Source organism: Anomaloglossus baeobatrachus, chromosome 11 (assembly GCF_048569485.1).
Source record: "Anomaloglossus baeobatrachus isolate aAnoBae1 chromosome 11, aAnoBae1.hap1, whole genome shotgun sequence".
In the NCBI taxonomy this organism is placed as follows: domain Eukaryota; kingdom Metazoa; phylum Chordata; class Amphibia; order Anura; family Aromobatidae; genus Anomaloglossus; species Anomaloglossus baeobatrachus.
Window position 1 is genome coordinate 4749735 of NC_134363.1, and position 26406 is coordinate 4776140.

General features: G+C 57.6%; 1 protein-coding gene across 1 annotated transcript in view; it reads right to left on the reverse strand.

Moving 5' to 3' along the window:
- USP48 (ubiquitin specific peptidase 48) overlaps positions 1 to 18879 on the reverse strand; it is a 36020-nt gene extending 17141 nt beyond the window's left edge. Inside the window, 10 exon segments of the mRNA XM_075328807.1 lie at positions 4005 to 4184; positions 12550 to 12632; positions 12707 to 12840; positions 12916 to 13024; positions 14430 to 14554; positions 15982 to 16109; positions 16560 to 16716; positions 16955 to 17037; positions 17040 to 17074; positions 18698 to 18879. Coding sequence (XP_075184922.1) covers positions 4005 to 4184; positions 12550 to 12632; positions 12707 to 12840; positions 12916 to 13024; positions 14430 to 14554; positions 15982 to 16109; positions 16560 to 16716; positions 16955 to 17037; positions 17040 to 17074; positions 18698 to 18831 — 1168 coding nt within the window. The 5' untranslated portion in view covers positions 18832 to 18879.
- Between the last annotated feature and the right edge of the window lie 7527 nt (positions 18880 to 26406).

Here is a 26406-nt window from a genome sequence, read left to right on the forward strand (position 1 = left end):
CCACCCCACACACTGGTCCTCCCCCTGCAGCACCCTGCTCTCTGCTTATCCCTGCAGAGGGCAACAGATCCCAGCTCACAGGCTGGTTACTTGTAGAGGCATTGTCACACCTTTCTCTGACCCCCTCCCCTCCTGTCACAGCTGCAGCTGCGTGTGTGTCTATGGTGTCTGTGCAAGCAGAAATATCAGAGTTCACTCCCTCCTCCCTTACATCATTCATAGATAACACATTAACATTGTCAGGAGTCATGTCAGTACTGGCTGAAGGTTCAGCCCTTGGGGGGGGCCCAAACTGGGAGGTTATCTGCCCCAAATCTGTCCCAAGTAGCACGTTTGCAGGGATCCGATCAGTTACCCCCACCTCCCTCACCCCTCGCCCTGCGCCCCAGTCCACATAAATGTCAGCAACAGGCAGCGCCGGGTCAATGCCTCCAATCCCGGAGACAGCGAGGGTTTTTCCAGGGATCAAGTCTTGGGGGGACACCATCTCAGGCCGCACCAGAGTCACCTCCGAGGCGCTGTCTCGCAGTCCTATGGTCACAGACCGGCCGACGGTGACAGGTTGGAAGCTGTCCAGGGACCTACCACCACCCCCACCCACACTATACACCTTGGGCGGCCCTTGGGACGGGGACGGAGCCGGGGCCTTGGGACGCTGAGGGCACATGGCCTTGAAGTGTCCAGGTAGGTTGCACTGGTGGCACCGTCTTGGTTCCGCCACGGGCCTGGAGAGGGGAGTTGAGGGGGACACCCCCTGCAGTCTAGGGGCAGGTGGGGCAGTCGCAGAATTCCTCTTACCCCCTTCTCCAGGTGCTGCTGGTGGCTGCTCTCCTGGCTTCCGGAGCCCGATTGTTGGTGTAGTCATCGGCCAGGGCAGCTGTAGCCGTGGACCCCTTTGGCTTCTGGTCTCGGATGAACTGGCGGAGATCCTCAGGGCAGTTCCACAAGAGTTGCTCCGTGATGAACAAGTCCAGGATCTCCGGTCCGGTGGAAAGCTGCAGGCCTTGGGTCCAGTGGTCGGCAGCTCGGGCAAGGGCCCGCCGGTGGTCAGCCCAGGAGTCCTTTGGTCCCTTTTGCAGGGTCCGGAACTTCTTGCGGTAGGACTCTGGAGTGAGGTTGTACTGTTGGATCAGGGCCCGCTTGATGGTGTCGTAGCCCTGATCTGCCTCAGCAGGCAAGTCCCCAAGGATATCCAGGGCCTTACCCCTTAAACGGGGGGTCAGGTATTTGGCCCACTGGTCCTTGTTCAGATGGTGCTGCAAGCAAGTCCGTTCAAAAGCAGTCAAGAAAGAGTCCAAGTCTCCATCCTTCTCCAGCACTGGGAAGTCCTCAACACGGACCTTTGGAAGTTTGGTGTCTTGAAGGTCACGTGTGGCTGATGAGGGCCGGAGCTGAGCTAGCTGCAGCTGGTAGTCACGGTCTGCCTGTCGCTCTCGCTCTCGCTCTTCACGCGCTGCCTGCCGCTCTCGCTCCGCAGCCTCACGCTCTGCGTGCCGCTCCGCAGCCTCAGCGTCACGCGCTGCCTGCCGCTCTGCCCTGCGCTCTGCCAGGAGTTCCTTGTAGCCCTTCTGGTCTCCAGCCTGGAGAAGGGCCATAGCCATTTGAAGAAGGCTATCCGAGCCTCCCAGGCTCGGTGGAATGGCACGTGGTGATCTGCGGCACGCTGCAGAGCTAGGCGATTCACTGTCCCTTTCAGAGCGGAGGGCTGGCATCTGGCTCGTTGAGGAACCTTGGGTGAGCTCCTCCTCATCTTGTCCAGCAGTGCCAGGTTGCGCAATGTCCTCGGCAGAACGGTTTTCTGGCGTCGAGCTCCTGGAGGACTCGTGGGCAACCTCCTCATTGCTGTCCACAGCACCGTCCTCCCTCTCTTCGGCTCCTGCTTTAGCATTGGCCAGTTGCATAGCTCTGCTCCTGGTGCCATCAGCCATTCTTGCAGACTTTTGGTCACTGACACAGAACTGACACCTGATGCCTCCACACACCTTACAGTATCTGCACTCTGACACTCTAGTGTTGAGCTAGTCTGAAGACCCCAGCAGCCACAGCTGCTGCAGGCAGTCTTTAGTGTCTGGGAGTATGGGTCTCACACTCACACACACTATTATCTCGATCCCACCGCTGCCACCAATATGTCACAAACCACCGGGGGGATCACTCAAATCCCCCGCGCTGGCTACCAGTACGTCACAATCGGGGGGTAACAAGTGGGGGTCACCCCTCCTTTATACCTCCCGACCGACAGACAGAGCACGTGACGCGCTCTCTAGCGCCCCTCTTATAGTCAGGCCAATTATGGAATTGCCCGACCATAAGCAAGGAGGCCGCTATACTACTTATGCCGATTATTGAAGGGTCCCCGGTGAGAGTAAGGTATATATTCCCCCGACCTCCGCGGGCGGAATATATAAAATCTCCCCGAATCTCACTGGCCTCCCCACAATAATCCTTGGCACAATTCGCTGCCACCAACCGCTTCACGGTAACTATTAGCCGAACACACAGACGTGGGATTCAAGATCGAGATAACAGAACAGCCCAAGATTAATTATATAATTTAATCAGCCTAAAGCACACTAGAAACTACAATATATACAATAGGGAATCTACAGAATATACATATGTCAGAGTACAGTTACAATCAAAGCATGGGTTACAAACAGGCATACACAGTTCCAGCAGTTACCTTGTTGCGTCTGGCCACAGGGGGGCGCTGTACCCAGGTTTCTAGGATCCTTCCCACAGATGTTTCCTACACGTGCCCCCAGCGAAAAGAACACTGGAAAATGGCCGAAGTAGGGTTATCAACCTGGGCAGATCCAGGTCCCCTCCTACCTTAGTGACCTCACAGGGAGCACTGCTCCACCCCTGGCTGGAGTTATGGACAATCCACAACATGGAATATGGGCCATAACTTTGCCTGGGAGCGTCGTAGGCGGACGCCAACGCTCTCATTGTGACAGTTATGAATTTAGCTACAGAACGAGGGGACTCATGACCTGTCTGCCAGTTCCCCATTGGCTGATATCACGCCTGGGGCATTTCCCAATGTCCTGCTCCCATAAAAAGGGTGTGCCGGCATCGTCCGCATGCGGAGACACCATTTTTATGGTTGCCATATTTATCGGAAATATGGCTTGCGAGATATGAACCATTTTTTACTGGAGTCGTTCTGTCTGGCTATTTCCATAGCCTTGCTAACTAGCTAGCAGCTCCTACTACAGGGTGACGGCAGGGAGTCATCCTGTGTCCATTGTCCCTAAGCCACCTAATTTCCATATCACAGGACATGGCCATGGAGGTGTAAGTGGAACACTGAGGACAAGAAGGGAGGGGGCACTGCCAGGGAGTGATGAGGGATTATGACTGGAGTCATAATTCATCTTCATATCCCGGGATTTGCCTCACAACTCCATTTTGCAACGCCATGCCATAGCCTGTGGACAGCGCTTGACTGGAGCCAAATTTCATCCTACAACAGGACAATGACCCAAAGCCACCTCCAAATTATGCATGAACTATTTAGGGAAGAAGCCGGCAGCTGGTATCTATGTGTAATGGAGGGGCCCAGTCACCAGACCTCAACCCTATAGAGCTGTTGTGGGGGCAGCTTGACCGTATGGTGCCAAAACGTGCCCATCAACCAATCAAACCTGTGGGGGGGGAAGCATGGGGCGAAATATCTCCAGATTACCTCCGCACATTACCAGCTAGAATGCCAAAGCTCTGCAAAGCTGGAATTGTGCAGAGGAGCAATCTGTGCCGAAAGCCAAGTGTGAAGAGGACATTATTATTCCATGTAACAATCCTTGTTCCTGACCTCGTCACTGTCTGATGTTCTCTATTCATTGTGCAGATCATCTGATAAATAACAGGAGGAGATTCATGGAAGACAATTGTCTGGAGACCCCAAACGTATGAATGGTAGTGTATAACCTCAGCGCACGGTCACATGCCGCACGAGCACCACCACCACACACAAGAGACCGCAGAGCGCGAGGCTTTACCTAGATCCTCCTCCGTCCCCAGCTGCAGCTTCTTCACTTCCATCTTCTCAATCTCCTCATCATTAAACTTATACCACTCGGAGGTGCGCGGGTCCTTCACGTGGGCGATGTAGTGCCCGGAGTAGGCACTCACCCCTCTGTGGATGAGGACGGCACTCAGCTCATACACACAATGACCGCCTAGAGGAAGACGACACAGACAAGGCACCCATCAGAGCAGCAAATACACCCACCGGAGAGGGAAGGAGAGAGGGAGAGCGAGCGGCAGAGGGGGGAAGGAGAGAGAGCGAGCGGCAGAGGGGGGAAGGAGAGAGAGCGAGCGGCAGAGGGGGGAAGGAGAGAGAGCGAGCGGCAGAGGGGGGAAGGAGAGAGAGCGAGCGGCAGAGGGGGGAAGGAGAGAGAGCGAGCGGCAGAGGGGGGAAGGAGAGAGAGCGAGCGGCAGAGGGGGGAAGGAGAGAGAGCGAGCGGCAGAGGGGGGAAGGAGAGAGAGCGAGCGGCAGAGGGGGGAAGGAGAGAGAGCGAGCGGCAGAGGGGGGAAGGAGAGAGAGCGAGCGGCAGAGGGGGGAAGGAGAGAGAGCGAGCGGCAGAGGGGGGAAGGAGAGAGAGCGAGCGGCAGAGGGGGGAAGGAGAGAGAGCGAGCGGCAGAGGGGGGAAGGAGAGAGAGTGAGCGGCAGAGGGGGGAAGGAGAGAGAGCGAGCGGCAGAGGGGGGAAGGAGAGGAAGGGAATTTTGTTACTTACCGTAAATTCCTTTTCTTCTAGCTCTTATTGGGAGACCCAGACGATTGGGGTATAGCTGCTGCCCTCTGGAGGCCACACAAAGCACTACACTAAAAAGTGCAAGGCCCCTCCCCCTCTGGCTATACCCCCCCGTGGTATCACGGGTTCTCCAGTTTTAGTGCCAAAGCAAGAAGGAGGAAGCCAATAACTGGTTTAAACAAATTAACTCCGAATAACGTCGGAGAACTGAAAAAACCGTTCAACATGAACAACATGTGTACCCGCAAACAACCAAGAAATCCCGAAGGACAACAGGGCGGGTGCTGGGTCTCCCAATAAGAGCTAGAAGAAAAGGAATTTACGGTAAGTAACAAAATTCCCTTCTTCTTCAGCGCTCTATTGGGAGACCCAGACGATTGGGACGTCCAAAAGCTGTCCCTGGGTGGGTAAAGAGATACCTCATGTTAGAGCTGCAAAACAGCCCTCCCCTACGGGGATGTCACTGCCGCCCGCAGGACTCTTCTACCTAGGCTGGCATCCGCCGAAGCATAGGTATGCACCTGAAAATGTTTGGTGAAAGTGTGCAGACTCGACCAGGTAGTTGCCTGGCACACCTGTTGAGCCGAAGCCTGGTGTCGTAGCGCCCAGGACGCACCCACGGCTCTGGTTGAATGGGCTTTCAGCCCTGAAAGAACCGGAAGCCCTGCAAAACGGTAGGCTTCCAGAATTGGTTCTTTGATCCATCGAGCCAGGGTGGCTTTAGAAGCCTGCAACCTCTTGCGCGTACCAGCGACAAGGGCATCGGAACGGCGTACGGGCGCCGTGCGTGAAATGTAGATTCTGAGTGCTCTCACCAGATCTAGCAAACGTAAATCATTCTCATACCGGTGAACCGGATGAGTGCAAAAGGACGGTAAGGAGATATCCTGATTAAGATGAAACGAGGATACTACCTTAGGGAGAAACTCCGGAATGATGCGCAGCACTACCTTGTCCTGGTGAAAACACCAGGAAGGGAGCCTTGGATGACAGAGCTGCCAGCTCAGACACTCGCCGAAGCGATGTGATCGCAACGAGAAACGCCACCTTCTGTTACAGGCGAGAAAAAGAAACTTCCTTCAGAGGCTCGAAAGGCGGCTTCTGGAGAGCAACTAGAACCCTGTTCAGATCCCATGGATCCAACGGCCCCTTGTACGGGGGTACGATATGACAAACCCCCTGCGGGAACGTGCGCACCTTAGAAAGACGTGCTAGACGCTTCTGAAAAAACACGGATAGTGCCGAAACTTGCCCTTTGAGGGAGTCTAGCGACAAGCCCTTTTCTAACTCCTATTGTAGGAAGGAAAGAAAGATAGGCAATGCAAATGGCCAGGGAGACACTCCCTGAGTAGAGCACCAGATTAAGAAAACCTTCCACGTTCTGTGGTAGATCTTAGCAGACGTGGGCTTCCTAGCCTGTCTCATGGTGGCAACGACCCCTTGGGATAATCCTGAAGACGCTAGGATCCAGGACACACAAGCCACACAGTCAGGTTCAGGGCCGCAGAATTCCGATGGAGAAAACGGCCCTTGAGACAGTAAGTCTGGTCGGTCTGGTAGTGACCCCGGTCGGCCGACCGTGAGATGCCACAGATCCGGGTACCACGATCTCCTCGGCCAGTCTGGTGCGACGAGTATGACGCGGCTGCAATCGGATCTGATTTTTGCGCAGTACTCTGGGCAAGAGTGCCAGAGGTGGAAACACATATGTGAGCCGGAACTGCGACCAATCTTGCACTAAGGCGTCTGCCGCCAGAGCTCTGTGATCGCGCGATCGTGCCATAAATGCCGGGACCTTGTTGGTGTGCCGAGACGCCATTAGGTCGACGTCCGGCCCCCCCCCAGCGGCAACAGATTTCCTGAAACACGTCCGGGTGAAGGGACCATTCCCCCGCGTCCATGCCCTGGCGACTGAGGAAGCCTGCTTCCCAGTTTTCTACGCCCGGGATGTGAACTGCGGATATGGTGGATGCTGTGTCCTCCACCCACATGAGGATTCGCCGGACTTCCTGGAAGGCTGCTGACTGCGTGTCCCTCCTTGGTGGTTGAAGTATGCCACCGCTGTGGAGATGTCCGACTGGATTCGGATCTGCTCCCTTCTAGCCACTTTTGGAAAGCTAATAGGGTAAGATACCCTGCCCCGATTTCCAGCACATCGAACTGAAGGGTGGACTCCTGCTGAGTCCACGTCCCCTGAGCCATGTGGCGGAGACAAACTGCTCCCCACCCTGACAGACTCGTATCTGTCGTGACCACTGCCCAGGATGGGGGCTATGGCAATGAGGTGGGAATAAGCCACTATTGCAGAGAGTCCTCGGCCGTCAGGGAAAGGGAGACTTCCCGTCCAGGGAGGTTGACTGCCCATCCCATTTGCGGAGAATGTCCGATTGCCGTTGGCGCAGATGAAACTGCGCAAAGAGAACTGCCTCGATGGCTGCCACCATCTTCCTTAGGAAGTGCATGAGGCGCCTTAAGGGGTGCGACTGGCCTTGAAGGAGAGACTGCACCTCTGTCCACAGTGAACGCTGCTGGTTCAGCGGAAGCTTCACTATGGCTGATAGAGTATGAAACTCCATGCCGAGATACGTTAGTGATTGAGTCGGAGACAGATTTGACCTTGCCAAATTGATGATCCACCCGAAAGTCTGGAGAGTCTCCAGCGTAACATTCAGGCTGCGTTGGCATGCCTCGAGGGAGGTTGCTTTGACGAGTAGATCGTCCAAGTACGGAATCACTCCGTGAGAGTGCAAGACTGCTACCACTGCTGCCATGACCTTGGTGCCCACCTGTGGGGCTGTCGCCAGACTGAATGGCAGAGCTACGAACAGAAGATGTTCGTCTCCTATCACAAAACGTAGAAAACGTTGGTGCTCCGTAGCAATTGGCACGTGGAGATAGGCATCTTTGATGTCTGTTGAGGCAAGGAAGTCTCCTCGAGACATTGAGGCAATGACGGATCGGAGGGATCCCATCCGGAACCGCCTGGCGTTCGCATGCTCGTTGAGCAGTTTCAGAACCAGAACAGGACGGAAGGAACCGTCCATTTTTGGAGCCACAAAGAGATTGGAGTACAAACCCTCGCCCTCGTTCCTGAGGGGGGACAGGGATCACCACTCCTTCTGCTCTTAGAGCGTCCACCGCCTGCAGCAGGGCATCTGCTCGGTGGAGAGGTGGGGCCGTTCTGAAGAATGGAGTCGGAGGACGAGAACAGAACACTGTCCTGTGCACGTGAGCACAATGTCCGTCACCCACCGGTCTGTGACCTGTGGCAGCTAAATGTCGCCAAAGGCGGGGGAGTCTGCCATCAACCGCGGATGCGGAGAGAGGGAGAGAGCTGAGAGTCATGAGGAGACCGCCTTGGTAGCGGTTCCTCCGGCTGCCTTCTTTGGGCGTGATTGAGCCCGGCCGGAATCTGAGCCCGTCTGAGGTTTTGTAGCCCTTTTGCACGAGGACAATTGGGACCTGCCCGAGCTTGGGAAGGACCGAAACCTCGACTGTACTTTTAGGACAGCATTAATAGGGTAAGTCGCAGTGCAGACATTGCGGAGTTACGGACGCCTCTGCGGTACAGATGTACATGTGCTCAAGGCCAGCTGCGCAAGAACCGCTGAAAAGGTTAGGTTGCCTATACGGCTGTGAATGCCGGAGCAACCGACACGCCGATAGCCTCCTAGACAGATTTCAACCAGAGTCCATCTGTCTGTGAATGGCATCTTTAAGTGAAGCCCCATCTCCAGTGCAACTATGGCTCTATATGCAAGCCTGGAGATTGGAGAATCCACCTTTGGACCCTGGGTCCAGCGCTGACCACGTCAGGGGAAAAAAGGGATAACGTGTATCCTAAAAACGTTTGGAGAAGACGCTTATCTGGTAAGCGTGGTGTTCCTGGACTGCTTCTCTGAAGTCAGCGTGGCCAGAAAAATACTCAATATCTGCGTGAGACACTGAAAAGGAACTTCTCCTGTTCGTCTCCTATCTCCACTGGGGGAGCTGAGGGAGGAAGATCCAACCTTCCATTGGTGGACGGTATAGGATCATTCCGTATGGCGTTACCACCCGGTGTATCCGGATTGAGAGCGATGTCAGTATCAAAGCCCTGAAGAGCTGCCTTTTGTTCAAGTAGATTGCCCATGGGTGCAAGTCTCTAAATTATGACTACTCCGTCCCTGTCCATGGACAGGGTTGACAGGAGGTTTCTTTGGCCACAACTAGTAGAGCCCCGGCAGACGAAGTGCTAGAGACCCCGGCAGACGACGTGCTACAGGGGAGCATGCACACAATGGGACGGTGTCATGAACAGCATCCCATGTAGTAAAAACAGCACTGAAAACTGTGTTGCTTTTTTGCCACTGCCGACTAGCTATCTAGAAGTATATAGCCAAGATTGGTGACCGTACATTGCAATGTATAGCATACAGGCATAAAGTACAAATGACCACTGCAGCACAAGCAATACAAGCAGCATAGAAGCCTGTGCCCTGGCACCCCTGCTCTTCTGCTGCTGTATACTAGTCATCTAGGGGAATATAGCCCAGAAGAGTGACCCTACAGTGCAATGTATAGCATACAAGCACAAGTACAAATGAACACTGCAGCACATGCAATACAAGCAGCATAGAAGCCTGTGCCCTGGCACCTCTGCTCTTCTGCTGCTGTAGACTGGTCATCTAGGGGAATATAGCCCAGAAGAGTGACCATACAGTGCTATGTATAGCATACAAGCACAAGTACAAATGCACACTGCAGCCCCTGCAATACAAGCAGCATAGAAAAAAACCTGTGCCCCAGCACCCTTGGTTTTCTGCTGCTGTAGTCTAGCCATTCCAGGAGAATATAGCTAAGATTAGCGACTGTACAGTGCAATGTATAGCATATCAGCATAAACACAAATGAACACCTCAGTCGTGCAAAACAAGCAGCCTAGAAAGCCTGTGCCTTAGCACACCTGCTTTCCTGCTGCTGATGAGTCGCTCCCCAAGCGGGCATATAGCGACCTATGCAGTTAAAAACAACACATGTATACACTGCATATCTATTGTGGTCAGCACTATGTGTGCCCTTACCGCCCGCCTATAAGCGGGTGTATGAACGCCACTGTCCTGCCTTGGTGCCCCGAGCTCTGTAATGGCTGCCGGCTTCTTCCCCAGCTCGTGTGAGGAGGGGCGGGCCGTGGGCGTGCCCCCAAGGCAGAGCGGGAATCCGGCGCCCGACAGTGTGCAGTGAGAGGGCTGGAGCATGTAAAAAGGCTCCAGCCCTCGGCGCTGCTGATTGTTCAGCGCCTGTCCCCTTCCCTGAGTGACAGGGAGGGGGCGGGAACGAAGCGGCACTAGGCCGCAGAAGCCGGGGACTGGAGTTATAAGCGCCGCCGCCGTAAAAGCGCGGTCGGCGCCCAGTCCCCGGCGAACTACAAGTCCCAGCCGCGCCGCCGCTCCCGGAGCGTCCGGCGCGGTAGTTCCCAAAACACAAAGTCACTCAGCAAGGCTGCAGTGACTGTAACCCTTTACTGTCCCCGGCGCACTAGCACACCCAGCAAGTCTGGAGTGTGCTGTGCCTGTGTGTACGGGGACACAGAGTACCTGTAATGGTGCAGGGCCATGTCCCTGAACGGTACTCCAGCTCCGTATCCAGCAGGTTCAAATGGGTCTGTGGATGGAGCCCGGCATCAGAGCTTTGAGGCCGGCAGGATCCCACTTCCTCAGAGCCCCTCAGGGGGATGTGGAAGGAAAACAGCATGTGGGCTCCAGCCTCCGTACCAGCAATAGGTACCTCAACCTTACAACACCATCCAGGGGTGAGAAGGGAGCATGCTGGGGACACTATATGTGTCCTCTTTTCTTCCATCCGAAATAGTCAGCAGCTACTGCTGACTAAAATCTGTGGAGCTATGCGTGGATGTCTGACCTCCTTCGCACACAAAGCTAAAACTGGAGAACCCGTGATACCACGGGGGGGTATAGCCAGAGGGGGAGGGGCCTTGCACTTTTTAGTGTAGTGCTTTGTGTGGCCTCCAGAGGGCAGCAGCTATACCCCAATCGTCTGGGTCTCCCAATAGAGCGCTGAAGAAAGAGCGAGCGGCAGAGGGGGGAAGGAGAGAGAGCGAGCGGCAGAGGGGGGAAGGAGAGAGAGCGAGCGGCAGAGGGGGGAAGGAGAGAGAGCGAGCGGCAGAGGGGGGAAGGAGAGAGAGCGAGCGGCAGAGGGGGGAAGGAGAGAGAGCGAGCGGCAGAGGGGGGAAGGAGAGAGAGCGAGCGGCAGAGGGGGGAAGGAGAGAGAGCGAGCGGCAGAGGGGGGAAGGAGAGAGAGCGAGCGGCAGAGGGGGGAAGGAGAGAGAGCGAGCGGCAGAGGGGGGAAGGAGAGAGAGCGAGCGGCAGAGGGGGGAAGGAGAGAGAGCGAGCGGCAGAGGGGGGAAGGAGAGAGAGCGAGCGGCAGAGGGGGGAAGGAGAGAGAGCGAGCGGCAGAGGGGGGAAGGAGAGAGAGCGAGCGGCAGAGGGGGGAAGGAGAGAGAGCGAGCGGCAGAGGGGGGAAGGAGAGAGAGCGAGCGGCAGAGGGGGGAAGGAGAGAGAGCGAGCGGCAGAGGGGGGAAGGAGAGAGAGCGAGCGGCAGAGGGGGGAAGGAGAGAGAGCGAGCGGCAGAGGGGGGAAGGAGAGAGAGCGAGCGGCAGAGGGGGGAAGGAAGGAGAGCGAGCGGCAGAGAGGGAAGGAGAGCGAGCGGCAGAGAGGGAAGGAGAGCGAGCGGCAGAGAGGGAAGGAGAGCGAGCGGCAGAGAGGGAAGGAGAGCGAGCGGCAGAGAGGGAAGGAGAGCGAGCGGCAGAGAGGGAAGGAGAGCGAGCGGCAGAGAGGGAAGGAGAGCGAGCGGCAGAGAGGGAAGGAGAGCGAGCGGCAGAGAGGGAAGGAGAGCGAGCGGCAGAGAGGGAAGGAGAGCGAGCGGCAGAGAGGGAAGGAGAGCGAGCGGCAGAGAGGGAAGGAGAGCGAGCGGCAGAGAGGGAAGGAGAGCGAGCGGCAGAGAGGGAAGGAGAGCGAGCGGCAGAGAGGGAAGGAGAGCGAGCGGCAGAGAGTGAAGGAGAGCGAGCGGCAGAGAGGGAAGGAGAGCGAGCGGCAGAGCGAGCGGCAGAGAGGGAAGGAGAGAGAGCGGGAGGGGGCACGCAAGCGAGTTATACCCCAGAGCTGCACTCACTATTCTGCTGTGCAGTCACTGTGTACATACACTACAGATCCTGAGTTACCTCCTGCATTATACTCCAGAGCTGCACTCACTATTCTGCTGGTGCAGTCACTGTGTACATACATTACATTACTGATCCTGAGTTACCTCCTGTATTATCCTCCAGAGCTGCACTCACTATTCTGCTGGTGCAGTCACTGTGTACATACATTACATTACTGATCCTGAGTTACATCCTGTATTATCCTCCAGAGCTGCACTCACTATTCTGCTGGTGCAGTCACTGTGTACATACATTACTGATCCTGAGTTACCTCCTGTATTATCTCCAGAGCTGCACTCACTATTCTGCTGGTGCAGTCACTGTGTACATACATTACTCATCCTGAGTTACCTCCTGTATTATACTCCAGAGCTGCACTCAGTATTCTGCTAGTGCAGTCACTGTGTACATACACTACAGATCCTGAGTTACCGCCTGTATTATACTGCAGAGCTGCACTCACTGTTCTGCTGCGTCACAGTGCAATATACTCCGGAGCTGAGCTCAGTGTAATGGAGCGGTCTGGAGGAGACGGTCTGGGGTGAGCAGGAGGTCAGAGCCACCTCCATACGGTGACATTCACCCACCTGTCTGATCCAGGAATGGATCCATTTCCAGGGTTTCGCCAAAGCCGATGTAGGTGTTCAGCTTCTTCTTGTGCCCCGTTTGCCTGCAGAGAGAACAGTGATCAGTAAACCTGCGCAGCATGAGCCGCAGACAGCCGCGCCGGCGCCATCCACACACCTGTCAAAGACGAAGCGCATGAGCTGCAGGTTGAGCGTGGGAGGCAGCTTCAGCAGGCGGATCCTCCGGGTGGCGTTCTGCTTACTATGGCAGCTCTCACAGAAATATCGATTGTCTCCCTCCAGCCGCTCCTCCTGTCAGAAGACACAGTGAGGATGAAGCCCCCAGGGGCCGAGCAGGGGTCGGGCTCGCATGTGTGATCGCCGTACCTTTAAGAATTCGGTGACGCAGTCCGACAGCTGCTTGTGGCCCTGGATATTCAGCTCCAGCTCATAAAATGTCGAGAGCAGCTGAGACTCCCGGCCGCAACGGCTGCAACTAGAAGACAGGAAAGAGGTGAGATCTGCACCGCCCCCGAGTATCCGGACAGGGAGTACATCAGGGTGTAGTACACCGCCCCCGAGGAGAGAGAAGCAAGATCTGCACCGCCCCTGAGGAGAGAAGTGAGATCTGCACCGCCCCTGAGTATCCGGACAGGGAGTACATCAGGGTGTAGTACACTGCCCCCGAGGAGAGAAGTGAGACCTGCACCGCCCCCGAGTATCCGGACAGGGAGTACATCAGGGTGTAGTACACTGCCCCCGAGGAGAGAGAAGCAAGACCTGCTCCACCCCTGAGGAGAGAAGTGAGATCTGCACCGCCCCTGAGTATCCGGACAGGGAGTACATCAGGGTGTAGTACACTGCCCCCGAGGAGAGAGAAGCAAGATCTGCTCCACCCCTGAGGAGAGAAGAGCGATCTGCACCGCCCCTGAGGAGAGAAGAGCGATCTGCACCGCCCCTGAGGAGAGAAGAGCGATCTGCACCGCCCCTGAGGAGAGAAGAGCGATCTGCACCGCCCCCGAGTATCCGGACAGGCAGTATATAAGGGTGTAGTACACTGCCCCTGAGGAGAGAGAAGCAAGATCTGCTCCACCCCTGAGGAGAGAAGTGAGATCTGCACCGCCCCCGAGTATCCGGACAGGGAGCACATCAGGGTGTAGTACACTGCCCCCGAGGAGAGAGAAGCAAGATTTGCACCGCCCCCGAGGAGAGAAGAGCGATCTGCACCGCCCCCGAGGAGAGAAGCGCGATCTGCACCGCCCCCGAGGAGAGAAGCGCGATCTGCACCGCCCCCGAGGAGAGAAGCGCGATCTGCACCGCCCCCGAGGAGAGAAGAGAGATCTGCACCGCCCCCGAGGAGAGAAGAGAGATCTGCACCGCCCCCGAGGAGAGAAGAGAGATCTGCACCGCCCCCGAGGAGAGAAGAGAGATCTGCACCGCCCCCGAGTATCCGGACGAGGTATACAGCAGAGTGTGGTACACCACCCCCGAGGAGAGGTATAATCGGCACCAAGTACCCAGAGGGGAACACAGAGCGTGGTACACCGCCCCCGAAAAGAAAGATCTGCACCACCCGTGGGTACCCGGATGGGGGGGGGGGGGATACATCAGAGCGTGGTACACTTCCCCTGAGGAAGAGAGATCTGCACCACGCCCGAAAAGAGAGAACACATCCGCACCACCCCTGGGTACCCGGATGGGGGGGTACATCAGAATGTGGTGCGCCACCCCCTGGAAAATGTGACCCTCCAGAGGGATGGGTAAAGTCCCAGGTCACATGCATCACGTTCTACTGGTTGAAGTAGTAAGTGTGTGTATATATATATATATATATCTAGATATAGATAAAGAGAGACAGAGTTGTCCGCTGTGACCGCACACGCGGCGGCGCCGACACTCACACAGTCACGTAGGCATACTGGCCACAGAACTGGCTCTGGATGATGTCCCGCACGCACGGAGCCTTCTGTCCAGATAACTTTTCCTCCAGCAGAGTCATGAAAAGCTTGGAGAACTCCTGGGCATCCTAAGAGGAAAAGAGAGCAAAGTTACACCGCGCCGTGCAGGGGGGGGGAAGAAGAGAAGCCGCGCCGTGCAGGGGGGGGGGGGGGGGGAAGAGAAGCCGCGCCGTGCAGGGGGGGGGGGGGGGGGAGAGAAGCCGCGCCGTGCAGGGGGGGGGGGGGAAGAGAAGCCGCGCCGTGCAGGGGGGGGAAGAAGAGAAGCCGCGCCGTGCAGGGGGGGGGGGGGGGAAGAGAAGCCGCGCCGTGCAGCGGGGGGGGGGGGGGGCGGGGGGAAGAGAAGCCGCGCCGTGCAGGGGGGGGAAGAGAAGCCGCGCCGTGCAGCGGGGGGGGGGGGGGGGGGAGAGAAGCCGCGCCGTGCAGCGGGGGGGGGGGGGATGGGGGAGAGAAGCCGCGCCGTGCAGGGGGGGGGGGAAGAAGAGAAGCCGCGCCGTGCAGGGGGGGGGGGGGAAGAGAAGCCGCGCCGTGCAGGGGGGGAAGAAGAGAAGCCGCGCCGTGCAGCGGGGGGGGGGGGAGAGAGAAGCCGCGCCGTGCAGCGGGGGGGGGGGGGGAGAGAAGCCGCGCCGTGCAGGGGGGGAAGAGAAGCCGCGCCGTGCAGGGGGGGAAGAGAAGCCGCGCCGTGCAGGGGGGGAAGAGAAGCCGCGCCGTGCAGGGTGGGGGGTGGGGGAAGAGAAGCCGCGCCGTGCAGCGGGGGGGGGGGGGAAGCCGCACCGTGCAGGGGGGGATGAGAAGCCGCGCCGTGCAGGGTGGGGGGTGGGGGAAGAGAAGCCGCGCCGTGCAGGGTGGGGGGGGGGGGGGGGGGAGAGAAGCCGCGCCGTGCAGGGTGGGGGGGGTGGGGGGGAGAGAAGCCGCGCCGTGCAGGGTGGGGGGGGGGGGGGGAGAGAAGCCGCGCCGTGCAGGGTGGGGGGGGGGGGGAGAAGCCGCGCCGTGCAGGGTGGGGGGGGGGGGAGAAGCCGCGCCGTGCAGGGTGGGGGGGGGGGGGGAGAAGCCGCGCCGTGCAGGGTGGGGGGGGAGAAGCCGCGCCGTGCAGGGTGGGGGGGGGTGGGGGGAGAAGCCGCGCCGTGCAGGGTGGGGGGGGGGGGGGAGAGAAGCCGCGCCGTGCAGGGGGGAAAGAGAAGCCGCGCAGGGAGGGGGGGGGGGGGAGAAGCCGCGCAGGGTGGGGGGGGGGGGGAGAAGCCGCGCAGGGTGGGGGGGGGGGGGAGAAGCCGCGCAGGGTGGGGGGGGGGGGGGGGAAGAGAAGCCGCGCCGTGCAGGGTGGGTGGGTGGGGGGGGTATAAGCCGCGCCGTGCAGGGTGGGGGGGGGAAGAGAAGCCGCGCCGTGCAGGGTGGGGGGGGGGGGGAAGAGAAGCCGCGCCGTGCAGGGTGGGGGGGGAGAAGCCGCACTGTGCAGGGTGGGGGGGACCACGCTGTGCTTGATGTCGGCACACGGTCTTACCTGCTGCTGCCCGGTGTCCAGCCCCAGTGCCCGGATGAACCCTGAAGGGTCAATGTATCGTCTGTTGCTGTTGTGGAGCAGAGCGAACAGGTACTGCAGGTGCTCACAGATGGTCTGCGGCTCGTACTCTGCGAGGAAACACATCACGGTCATCTGTGTCTGCGACCAGCAGCGAGGAGCACGGACTAATGACCGATGGACGGAGAGCGGAGCCCCCGGCTCTGAGGAGCACGGACTAATGACCGATGGACGGAGAGCGGAGCCCCCGGCTCTGAGGAGCACGGACTAATGACCGATGGACGGAGAGCGGAGCCCCCGGCTCTGAGGAGCGCGGACCAATGACCGATGGACGGAGAGCGGAGCCCCCGGCTCTGAGGAGCGCGGACCAATGACCGATGGACGGAGAGCGGAGACCCCGGCTCTGAGGAGCGCGGACCAATGACCGATGGACGGAGAGCGGAGACCCCGGCTCTGAGGAGTGTGGACCAATGACCGATGGACGGTCATCCATAGCTAGCCGAGGCCTGGCCAGAGCCCGCACCGATCGCTCCACTAGAGATCCCATGCCCCCCACCCACCTTTGTCTTCCTGGATGCACGCCTCCACCTTCTCCACACTGGAGGGGTCTTCGTACAGGTAGAGGGCTCGCCGCAGCTCCATGTTCAGGAACCACACCTGCACAAACGTGTTCACGTAGCAAGTGGCCCCCAGATTGGTGAGCCCCACAAACGTGTTCTAGAGAGAAAGAGCAGGCACAGGTGAGGAGGGCGGGCGGCGAAACCGGCCAGACAGACGGACGCCGGGGGGAAGGCAGCGAAACCGACCAGACAGGACGCCGGGGGTAGAGGAGGGGGGGTGGCGAAACCGACCAGACAGACGGACGCCGGGGGTAGAGGAGGGGGGGTGGCGAAACCGACCAGACAGACGCCGGGGGGGGGGGAATATAAGACACAGCTGTGGAAATAACACTGACCTTTTTCCGCCGCTCACAGTTGGGGTCGTCGATATTGTGGAAGCTGCTCTCATCGATCTCCCCCAGCCACACGTGCTCCCCACGCCCACCAGGCAGTTGGGATTTCCTCTGCAGTTCCTCCTGGAAAACAAGAAGCACTGGTACAAGGGTCACATCAAAAACAGCTCGGGGGGCGCAGGCTCCGGTGAGAGGTGATGTCCATGGGGGGGATCTGGTGAGGGGCGGTCTGGGAGAGGTCTTTGGGGGTGCAGGCTCCGGTGAGGGGAGATGTCCGGGGGGTGTTTTGGGGGTGTAGGCTCTGGTGAGGGGTTATGTCCGGGGGGGGGGGGGGTGTTTTGGCGGTGCAGGCTCCGGTGAGGGGTGATGTCCAGGGGGGTGCGGGCTCCGGTGAGGGGTGTGTCCGGGGGGGGGGGGGTGTTTTGGGGGCGCAGGCTCCGGTGAGGGGTGATGTCCGGGGGGGTGTTTTGGGGGCGCAGGCTCTGGTGAGGGGTGATGTCCGGGGGGGAAGGGGGTGTTTTGGGTGTGCAGGCTCCGGTGAGGGGTGATGTCCGGGGGGATGTTTTGGGGGTGCAGGCTCCGGTGAGGGGTGATGTCCGGGGGGTGTTTTGGGGGTGCAGGCTCCGGTGAGGGGTGATGTCCGGGGGGGTGTTTTGGGGGTGCAGGCTCCGGTGAGGGGTGATGTCCGGGGGGGTGTTTTGGGGGTGCAGGCTCCGGTGAGGGGTGATGTCCGGGGGGGAAGGGGGTGTTTTGGGTGTGCAGGCTCCGGTGAGGGGTGATGTCCGGGGGGATGTTTTGGGGGTGCAGGCTCCGGTGAGGGGTGATGTCCGGGGGGGTGTTTTGGGGGTGCAGGCTCCGGTGAGGGGTGATGTCCGGGGGGATGTTTTGGGGGTGCAGGCTCCGGTGAGGGGTGATGTCCGGGGGGATGTTTTGGGGGTGCAGGCTCCGGTGAGGGGTGATGTGCGGGGGGGTGATTTGGGGGTGCAGGCTCCGGTGAGGGGTGATGTCCGGGGGGGTGCAGGCTCCGGTGAGGGGTGATGTCCGGGGGGGTGCAGGCTCCGGTGAGGGGTGATGTCCGGGGGGGCGCAGGCTCCGGTGAGGGGTGATGTCCGGGGGGGTGCAGGCTCCGGTGAGGGGTGATGTCCGGGGGGGCGCAGGCTCCGGTGAGGGGTGATGTCCGGGGGGGTGCAGGCTCCGGTGAGGGGTGATGTCCGGGGGGGCGCAGGCTCCGGTGAGGGGTGATGTCCGGGGGGGTGCAGGCTCCGGTGAGGGGTGATGTCCGGGGGGGGCGCAGGCTCCGGTGAGGGGTGATGTCCGGGGGGGTGCAGGCTCCGGTGAGGGGTGATGTGCGGGGGGGTGATTTGGGGGTGCAGGCTCCGGTGAGGGGTGATGTCCGGGGGGGTGCAGGCTCCGGTGAGGGGTGATGTCCGGGGGGGCGCAGGCTCCGGTGAGGGGTGATGTCCGGGGGGGCGCAGGCTCCGGTGAGGGGTGATGTCCGGGGGGGTGCAGGCTCCGGTGAGGGGTGATGTCCGGGGGGGTGCAGGCTCCGGTGAGGGGTGATGTGCGGGGGGGTGATTTGGGGGTGCAGGCTCCGGTGAGGGGTGATGTCCGGGGGGGTGCAGGCTCCGGTGAGGGGTGATGTGCGGGGGGGTGATTTGGGGGTGCAGGCTCCGGTGAGGGGTGATGTCCGGGGGGGCGCAGGCTCCGGTGGTGAGGGGTCGGGATGGTTCGGGCTCCGGCAGTTACCGGCACAGGCCCCGCACGCAGGGCTCCAGGCGCACGCGGTAGGCCGCCTCCATGTGCTCCAGGGTGACCTCCTCGGGGCGGACACTCTCCGTCCAGCGCCAGGCCGCCTTCTCCAGCTGCAGCCGCGGGGCCATAACGCCGGATCACAGGCCGCGCGCCACACAGCTGACGTCACTGCCAGGACGTGCGGCACGTAATGACGCCGCGCGTGTCATCCAATCAGCTGCGAGCGCGGGATCTACTGAGTCCGCCCACATAACGACAACGGCAGAAAGCGCCTCAGCGAGCGGGAGGAGGAGGTGGCGAGGATAGAGGAGGAGAAGGCCAGGGCTAGAGGGGGGAGGGGAGGGGGGGGAGGGACCGGGGATACAGGAGGAGGCTGAGTATAGAGGAGGAGGAGGCGGCTGGGGCTAGAGGAGGCCGAATATAGAGGGGGGGACCGGGGATACAGGAGGAGGCCGAGTATAGAGGAGGAGGCTGGGGCTAGAGAAGGAGGCCGGAACTAGAGGAGGAGGGGGGAGACCGGGGATACAGGAGGAGGCTGAGTATAGAGGAGGAGGAGGCGGCTGGGGCTAGAGGAGGCCGAATATAGAGGGGGGGACCGGGGATACAGGAGGAGGCTGAGTATAGAGGAGGAGGAGGCGGCTGGGGCTAGAGGAGGCCGAATATAGAGGGGGAGACCGGGGATACAGGAGGAGGCCGAGTATAGAGGAGGAGGCTGGGGCTAGAGAAGGAGGCCGGAACTAGAGGAGGAGGGGGGAGACCGGGGATACAGGAGGAGGCTGAGTATAGAGGAGGAGGAGGCGGCTGGGGCTAGAGGAGGCCGAATATAGAGGGGGGGACCGGGGATACAGGAGGAGGCTGAGTATAGAGGAGGAGGAGGCGGCTGGGGCTAGAGGAGGCCGAATATAGAGGGGGAGACCGGGGATACAGGAGGAGGCCGAGTATAGAGGAGGAGGCTGGGGCTAGAGAAGGAGGCCGGAACTAGAGGAGGAGGGGGGAGACCGGGGATACAGGAGGAGGCTGAGTATAGAGGAGGAGGAGGCGGCTGGGGCTAGAGGAGGCCGAATATAGAGGGGGGGACCGGGGATACAGGAGGAGGCTGAGTATAGAGGAGGAGGAGGCGGCTGGGGCTAGAGGAGGCCGAATATAGAGGGGGAGACCGGGGATACAGGAGGAGGCCGAGTATAGAGGAGGAGGCTGGGGCTAGAGAAGGAGGCCGGAACTAGAGGAGGAGGGGGGAGACCGGGGATACAGGAGGAGGCTGAGTATAGAGGAGGAGGAGGCGGCTGGGGCTAGAGGAGGCCGAATATAGAGGGGGAGACCGGGGATACAGGAGGAGGCCGAGTATAGAGGAGGGAGAGGCTGTGGCTAGAGGAGGAGGCCGAGTATAGAGGAGGGGGAGGCTGGGGCTAGAGGAGGAGGCCGAGTATAGAGGAGGGGGAGGCTGGGGCTAGAGGAGGAGGCCGAGTATAGAGGAGGGGGAGGCTGGGGCTAGAGGAAGAGGCTGAGTATAGAGGAGGGGGAGGCTGGGGATAGAGGAGGGGGCCGAGTATAGAGGAGGAGGAGGCCGAGTATAGAGGAGGGGGAGGCCGGGGATAGAGGAGGGGGGCCGAGTATAGAGGAGGGGGAGGCTGGGGCTAGAGGAGGAGGCCGAGTATAGAGGAGGGGGAGGCCGGGGATAGAGGAGGGGGCCGAGTATAGAGGAGGGGGAGGCCGGGGATAGAGGAGGGGGCCGAGTATAGAGGAGGGGGCCGAGTATAGAGGAGGGGGAGGCTGGGGCTAGAGGAGGGGGAGGCTGGGGCTAGAGGAGGGGGCCGAGTATAGAGGAGGGGGAGGCTGGGGCTAGAGGTGGGGGCCGAGTATAGAGGAGGGGGAGGCTGGGGCTAGAGGAGGGGGCCGAGTATAGAGGAGGGGGAGGCTGGGGCTAGAGGAGGGGGCCGAGTATAGAGGAGGGGGAGGCTGGGGCTAGAGGAGGGGGCCGAGTATAGAGGAGGGAGAGGCTGGGGCTAGAGGAGGGGGCCGAATATAGAGGAGGGAGAGGCTGGGGCTAGAGGAGGGGGCCGAATATAGAGGAGGGGGAGGCTGGGGCTAGAGGAGGGGGCCGAGTATAGAGGAGGGGGAGGCTGCGGCTAGAGGAGGGGGCCGAGTATAGAGGAGGGGGAGGCTGGGGCTAGAGGAGGGGGCCGAGTATAGAGGAGGGGGAGGCCGGGGCTAGAGGAGGGGGAGGCCGGGGCTAGAGGGGGAGGCCGAGTATAGAGGAGGGGGAGGCTGGGGCTAGAGGAGGGGGACGAGTATAGAGGAGGGGGAGGCTGGGGCTAGAGGAGGGGGAGGCTGGGGCTAGAGGAGGGGGACGAGTATAGAGGAGGGGGAGGCTGGGGCTAGAGGAGGGGGAGGCTGGGGCTAGAGGAGGGGGACGAGTATAGAGGAGGGGGAGGCTGGGGCTAGAGGAGGGGGCCGAGTATAGAGGAGGGGGAGGCTGGGGCTAGAGGAGGAGGCCGAGTGTAGATGAGGGGGAGGCCGGGGCTAGAGGAGGAGGCCGAGTATAGAGGAGGGGGAGGCTGGGGCTAGAGGAGGAGGCTGAGTATAGAGGAGGGGGAGGCCGGGGATAGAGGAGTAGCCTGGGGATAGAGTAGGGGGAGGCGCAGATAGAAGATGAGGCCTGGGATACAGGAGGAGGAGGCCAAGGATAGAGGAGCAACCTGGGGATAGAGTAGGGGGAGGAGGCCAGGGATGTAGGAGGGGGAGGTCGGGGATACAGGATAAGGGGGAGGCCAGGGAAAGAGGATGAGGCTGGGGATGTAGGGGGAGGAGGTCGGGGATACAGGATAAGGGGGAGGCCAGGGAAAGAGGATGAGGCTGGGGATGTAGGGGGAGGAGGTCGGGGATACAGGATAAGGGGGAGGCCAGGGAAAGAGGATGAGGCTGGGGATGTAGGGGGAGGAGGTCGGGGATACAGGATAAGGGGGAGGCCAGGGAAAGAGGATGAGGCTGGGGATGTAGGGGGAGGAGGTCGGGGATACAGGATAAGGGGGAGGCCAGGGAAAGAGGATGAGGCTGGGGATGTAGGGGGAGGAGGTCGGGGATACAGGATAAGGGGGAGGCCAGGGAAAGAGGATGAGGCTGGGGATGTAGGGGGAGGAGGTCGGGGATACAGGATAAGGGGGAGGCCAGGGAAAGAGGATGAGGCTGGGGATGTAGGGGGAGGAGGTCGGGGATACAGGATAAGGGGGAGGCCAGGGAAAGAGGATGAGGCTGGGGATGTAGGGGGAGGAGGTCGGGGATACAGGATAAGGGGGAGGCCAGGGAAAGAGGATGAGGCTGGGGATGTAGGGGGAGGAGGTCGGGGATACTCCTGTAGAGGAGAATCTTCCTCGATTTCCTAATAATGCCATCTATAGAGAAATACAAACATAACACTAATCCCTGCAGATCAGATGTATTCCACCTGTCATCGGTATTAATCGGAGAGAAATTTTATCAGATAATGAACCTCTGGACATAGGGTGTTATGGGAAGTGTTTAATGAAAGCCATTCTCTACATAAGCTAGTGTAATGCGCGCCCATGGGTCAGCCCCGATGATATGGACCCGCCCATCAGTGTCACTGGATCCACCCCAATGACTTCATAGACCCACCCATCTACATCACCATGGATCCACCCGATGATGTCATAAACCCACCCATCATCACCACGGATCGCCCCATTGGCTAACCTATGAACTGTCCCACTAAATGGGCTGCACATGTGTACGCCCCTAGCCTATATCAGATGCACTAATAAAGCTTTCTGTCTCCTCTTGGGCCATTTTGCTCTGATCAAGAAGAGACTTCCCATCTGACCCTGTGTCCGATGTAAGTTCTGTTACGCGTGCACGTGATCATCAGGAATTAGAATCGGGCAGTCGGCAGCACATGATCATCAGGAATTAGAATCGGGCAGTCGGCAGCACGTGATCATCAGGAATTAGAATCGGGCAGTCGGCAGCACGTGATCATCAGGAATTAGAATCGGGCAGTCGGCAGCACGTGATCATCAGGAATTAGAATCGGGCAGTCGGCAGCACGTGATCATCATGAGTTAGAATCGGGTAGTCGGCAGCACGTGATCATCATGAGTTAGAATCGGGCAGTCGGCAGCACGTGATCATCATGAGTTAGAATCGGGCAGTCGGCAGCACGTGATCATCATGAGTTAGAATCGGGTAGTCGGCAGCACGTGATCATCATGAGTTAGAATCGGGCAGTCGGCAGCACGTGATCATCATGAGTTAGAATCAGGCAGTCGGCAGCACGTGATCATCATGAGTTAGAATCAGGCAGTCGGCAGCACGTGATCATCATGAGTTAGAATCGGGCAGTCGGCAGCACATCAGGAATTAGAATCGGGCAGTCGGCAGCACATCAGGAATTAGAATCGGGCAGTCGGCAGCACATCAGGAATTAGAATCGGGCAGTCGGCAGCACATCAGGAATTAGAATCGGGCAGTCGGCAGCACGTGATCATCATGAGTTAGAATCGGGCAGTCGGCAGCACGTGATCATCATGAGTTAGAATCAGGCAGTCGGCAGCACGTGATCATCATGAGTTAGAATCAGGCAGTCGGCAGCACGTGATCATCATGAGTTAGAATCGGGCAGTCGGCAGCACATCAGGAATTAGAATCGGGCAGTCGGCAGCACATCAGGAATTAGAATCGGGCAGTCGGCAGCACATCAGGAATTAGAATCGGGCAGTCGGCAGCACATCAGGAATTAGAATCGGGCAGTCGGCAGCACATCAGGAATTAGAATCGGGCAGTCGGCAGCACGTGATCATCATGAGTTAGAATCGGGCAGTCGGCAGCACGTGATCATCATGAATTAGAATCGGGCAGTCGGCAGCACGTGAACCTGGGAGTCCTATCTATTGTTTATCAAAAGGATAGGAAAAAAAGAGACTTTTCCCTATATTTAGCAATTCATTGTAAATGAGATAATTTCTATAGCCAATCAGCATATTATGGTAATTTACTTGGAAAATTAACTTTAATTTCATACATTTATTCCCAGATGGCGAGTATTTATTTGTTCTGGACGTTCCTCCCTCCATGGACATAGAGAAGATATAGGAGACATCATCACAGAGATGCTGACAATTCGCTGATAATGTCCTCACTTTTGCAAATATAAACCTCTATATCCAGAGGTTGTTTAGCGTTAGTTATAATGATCTTTATTAAAAATCTAGTTTATTAACCCCTTCACCCCCGGCCACTAAAACACCCTAATGACCCGGCCATTTTTTGCAATTCTGACCAGTGTCACTTTGACAGGTTATAACTCTGGAACGCTTCAACGGATCTTGGCGATTCTGAGATTGTTTTTTCGTGACATATTGTACTTCATGTCAGTGGTAAATTTAAACCGATAATTTTTGCGTTTATTTGTGAAAATTTAGGAAATTTTGCGAAAATTTTCGCAATTTTCAAACTTTGAAAATGTATGCCCATAAATCTGAGAGTTATGTCACACATAATAGTTACTAAATAACATTTCCCACTTGTCTAGTTTAGATCAGCGCAATTTTCGAAACAAATTTTTTTTTCGTTAGGAAGTTAGAAGGGGTCAAAGGTCATCAGCAATTTCTCATTTTTCCAACAAAATTTAGAAAACAATTTTTCTTAGGGACCACATCACATTTGAAGTGACTTTGAGAGGCCTAGGTGACAGAAAATACCCAAAAGTGACCCCATTCTAAAAACTTCACCCCTCACACTGCTCAAAACCACATCCAAGAAGTTTATTAACCCTTTAGGTGCTTCACAGGAACCAAAGCAATGTGGAAGGAAAAAATGGAAATTTTACTTTTTAACACAAAAATGTTACTTTAGCCATAACATTTTCATTTTCACAAGGGAGAAAAGAGAAAGTGCACCCTACAATTTATTGTGCATGTTCTCCTGAGTACGCTGATACCCCATATGTGGTAAAAATCAATTGTTTGGGCGCACAGTGGAGCTCGGAAGGGAAGGAGCGCCATTTGAATTTTTGAACGCAAAATTAGCTGCACTCATTAACGGACGCCATGTCGGGTTTGAAGACCCCCTGAGGTGCCTAAACAATGGAGCTCCCCCACAAGTGACCCCATTTTGGAAACTAGAGCCCTCAAATAATTTTTCTAGATGTTTGGTGAGCACTTTGAACACCTGGGGGCTTCACAGAAGTTTATAAAGTTGAGCTGTGAAAAGAATTTATTTTTTTTAGCACAAAACTGTTGCTTCAACTAAGTAGCTTTTTTTTCCACAAGGCTATCAGGAAAAAATACACCATGAAATTTATAGTGAATTTTTTCCTGAGTACGACGATACCTCATATGTGGTAGAAAGTAATTGTTTGGGCGCATGGCGGGGCTCAGAAGAGAAGGAGCACCATTTGACAGCAAAATTTGTTTGAATCATTAGCGGATACCATGTCACGTTTGGAGACCCCCTGAGGTGCCTGAACAGTGGAGCTCCCCCACAAGTGACCCCATTTTGGAAACTAGAGCCCTCAAGGAGTTTATCTAGATGTTTAGTGAGCCCCAAGGGGCTCCACAGAAGTTGATAATGTTGAGCCATGAATACAATTTTCTTTTGTTTTACCACAGAACTGTTACTTGAACCAGGTAGCTTTTTTTTCCACAAGGGTATGAGGAAAAAATGCACCATAAAACGTATTGTGCAATTTCTCCTGAGTACGCACATACCTCATATGTGGTGGAAAGTAATTGTTTGGGCGCATGGCGTGGCTCAGAAGAGAAGGGCACCATTTGACAGGAAAATTGGTTGGAATTATTAGCGGACGCCATGTCACGTTTGGAGACCCCCTATGGTGCCTAAACAGTGGAGCTCCCCCACAAATTACCCCATTTTGGAACTAGACCCCTCAAGGAATTTATCTAGATGTTTAGTGAGCCCCTTGTACCCCCAGGGGCTCCACTGAAAGTTGATAACGTTAAACCGTGAAAATTATTTATTTTTTTTTAATTTTTTTTTTAATTTTTGCAGCAACAAGGTAGCTTTTTTTTTTTTTCTTTTTACAACGGTATCAGGAAAAAATGCACCATAAAACGTATTGTGCAATTTTTCCCGAGTACGCAGATACCTCATATGTGGTGGAAATCAATTGTTTGGGCGCATGGCGGGGCTCAGAAGACAAGGAACGCCATTTGACTTTTCAAACGCACAGACGCAGTGCACTGATCGGCCGCTGCAGGAGGCACGGTCGGATGAGATACAAAAAGCGCTGGGGATACGGAAAAAAAAAAGTCACGCCAAAAATTGAGCAGGGATGCAGATCCGCGCTCAGCGTGACGCACGGACAGATGCAATACTTTTTTTTCCGTATCCCCGACGCTTTTTGTATCGCATCAGTCCATGCGTCCCGCCGAGCGCTGATCAGGGATGCACATAACGGATCGGCATCCCTGCTCAATTTTTTGCGTGACTTTTTTTTCCGTATCCCCGCCGATCCGTTATGTGCATCCTTGATCAGCGCTCGGCGGCACGCACGGACTGATGCGATACAAACAGCGTCGGGGATACGGGGGAAAAAAAGTCCCGCCGAAAACTGACCACGGATGCAGATACGTTATCTGCATCCCTGATCAGCGCTCGGCGGGACGCACAGACGCATGAGGTGTAAAAATGGACAGGGGATAGAGGAAAAAAAGAAAATAAAAAAAGTT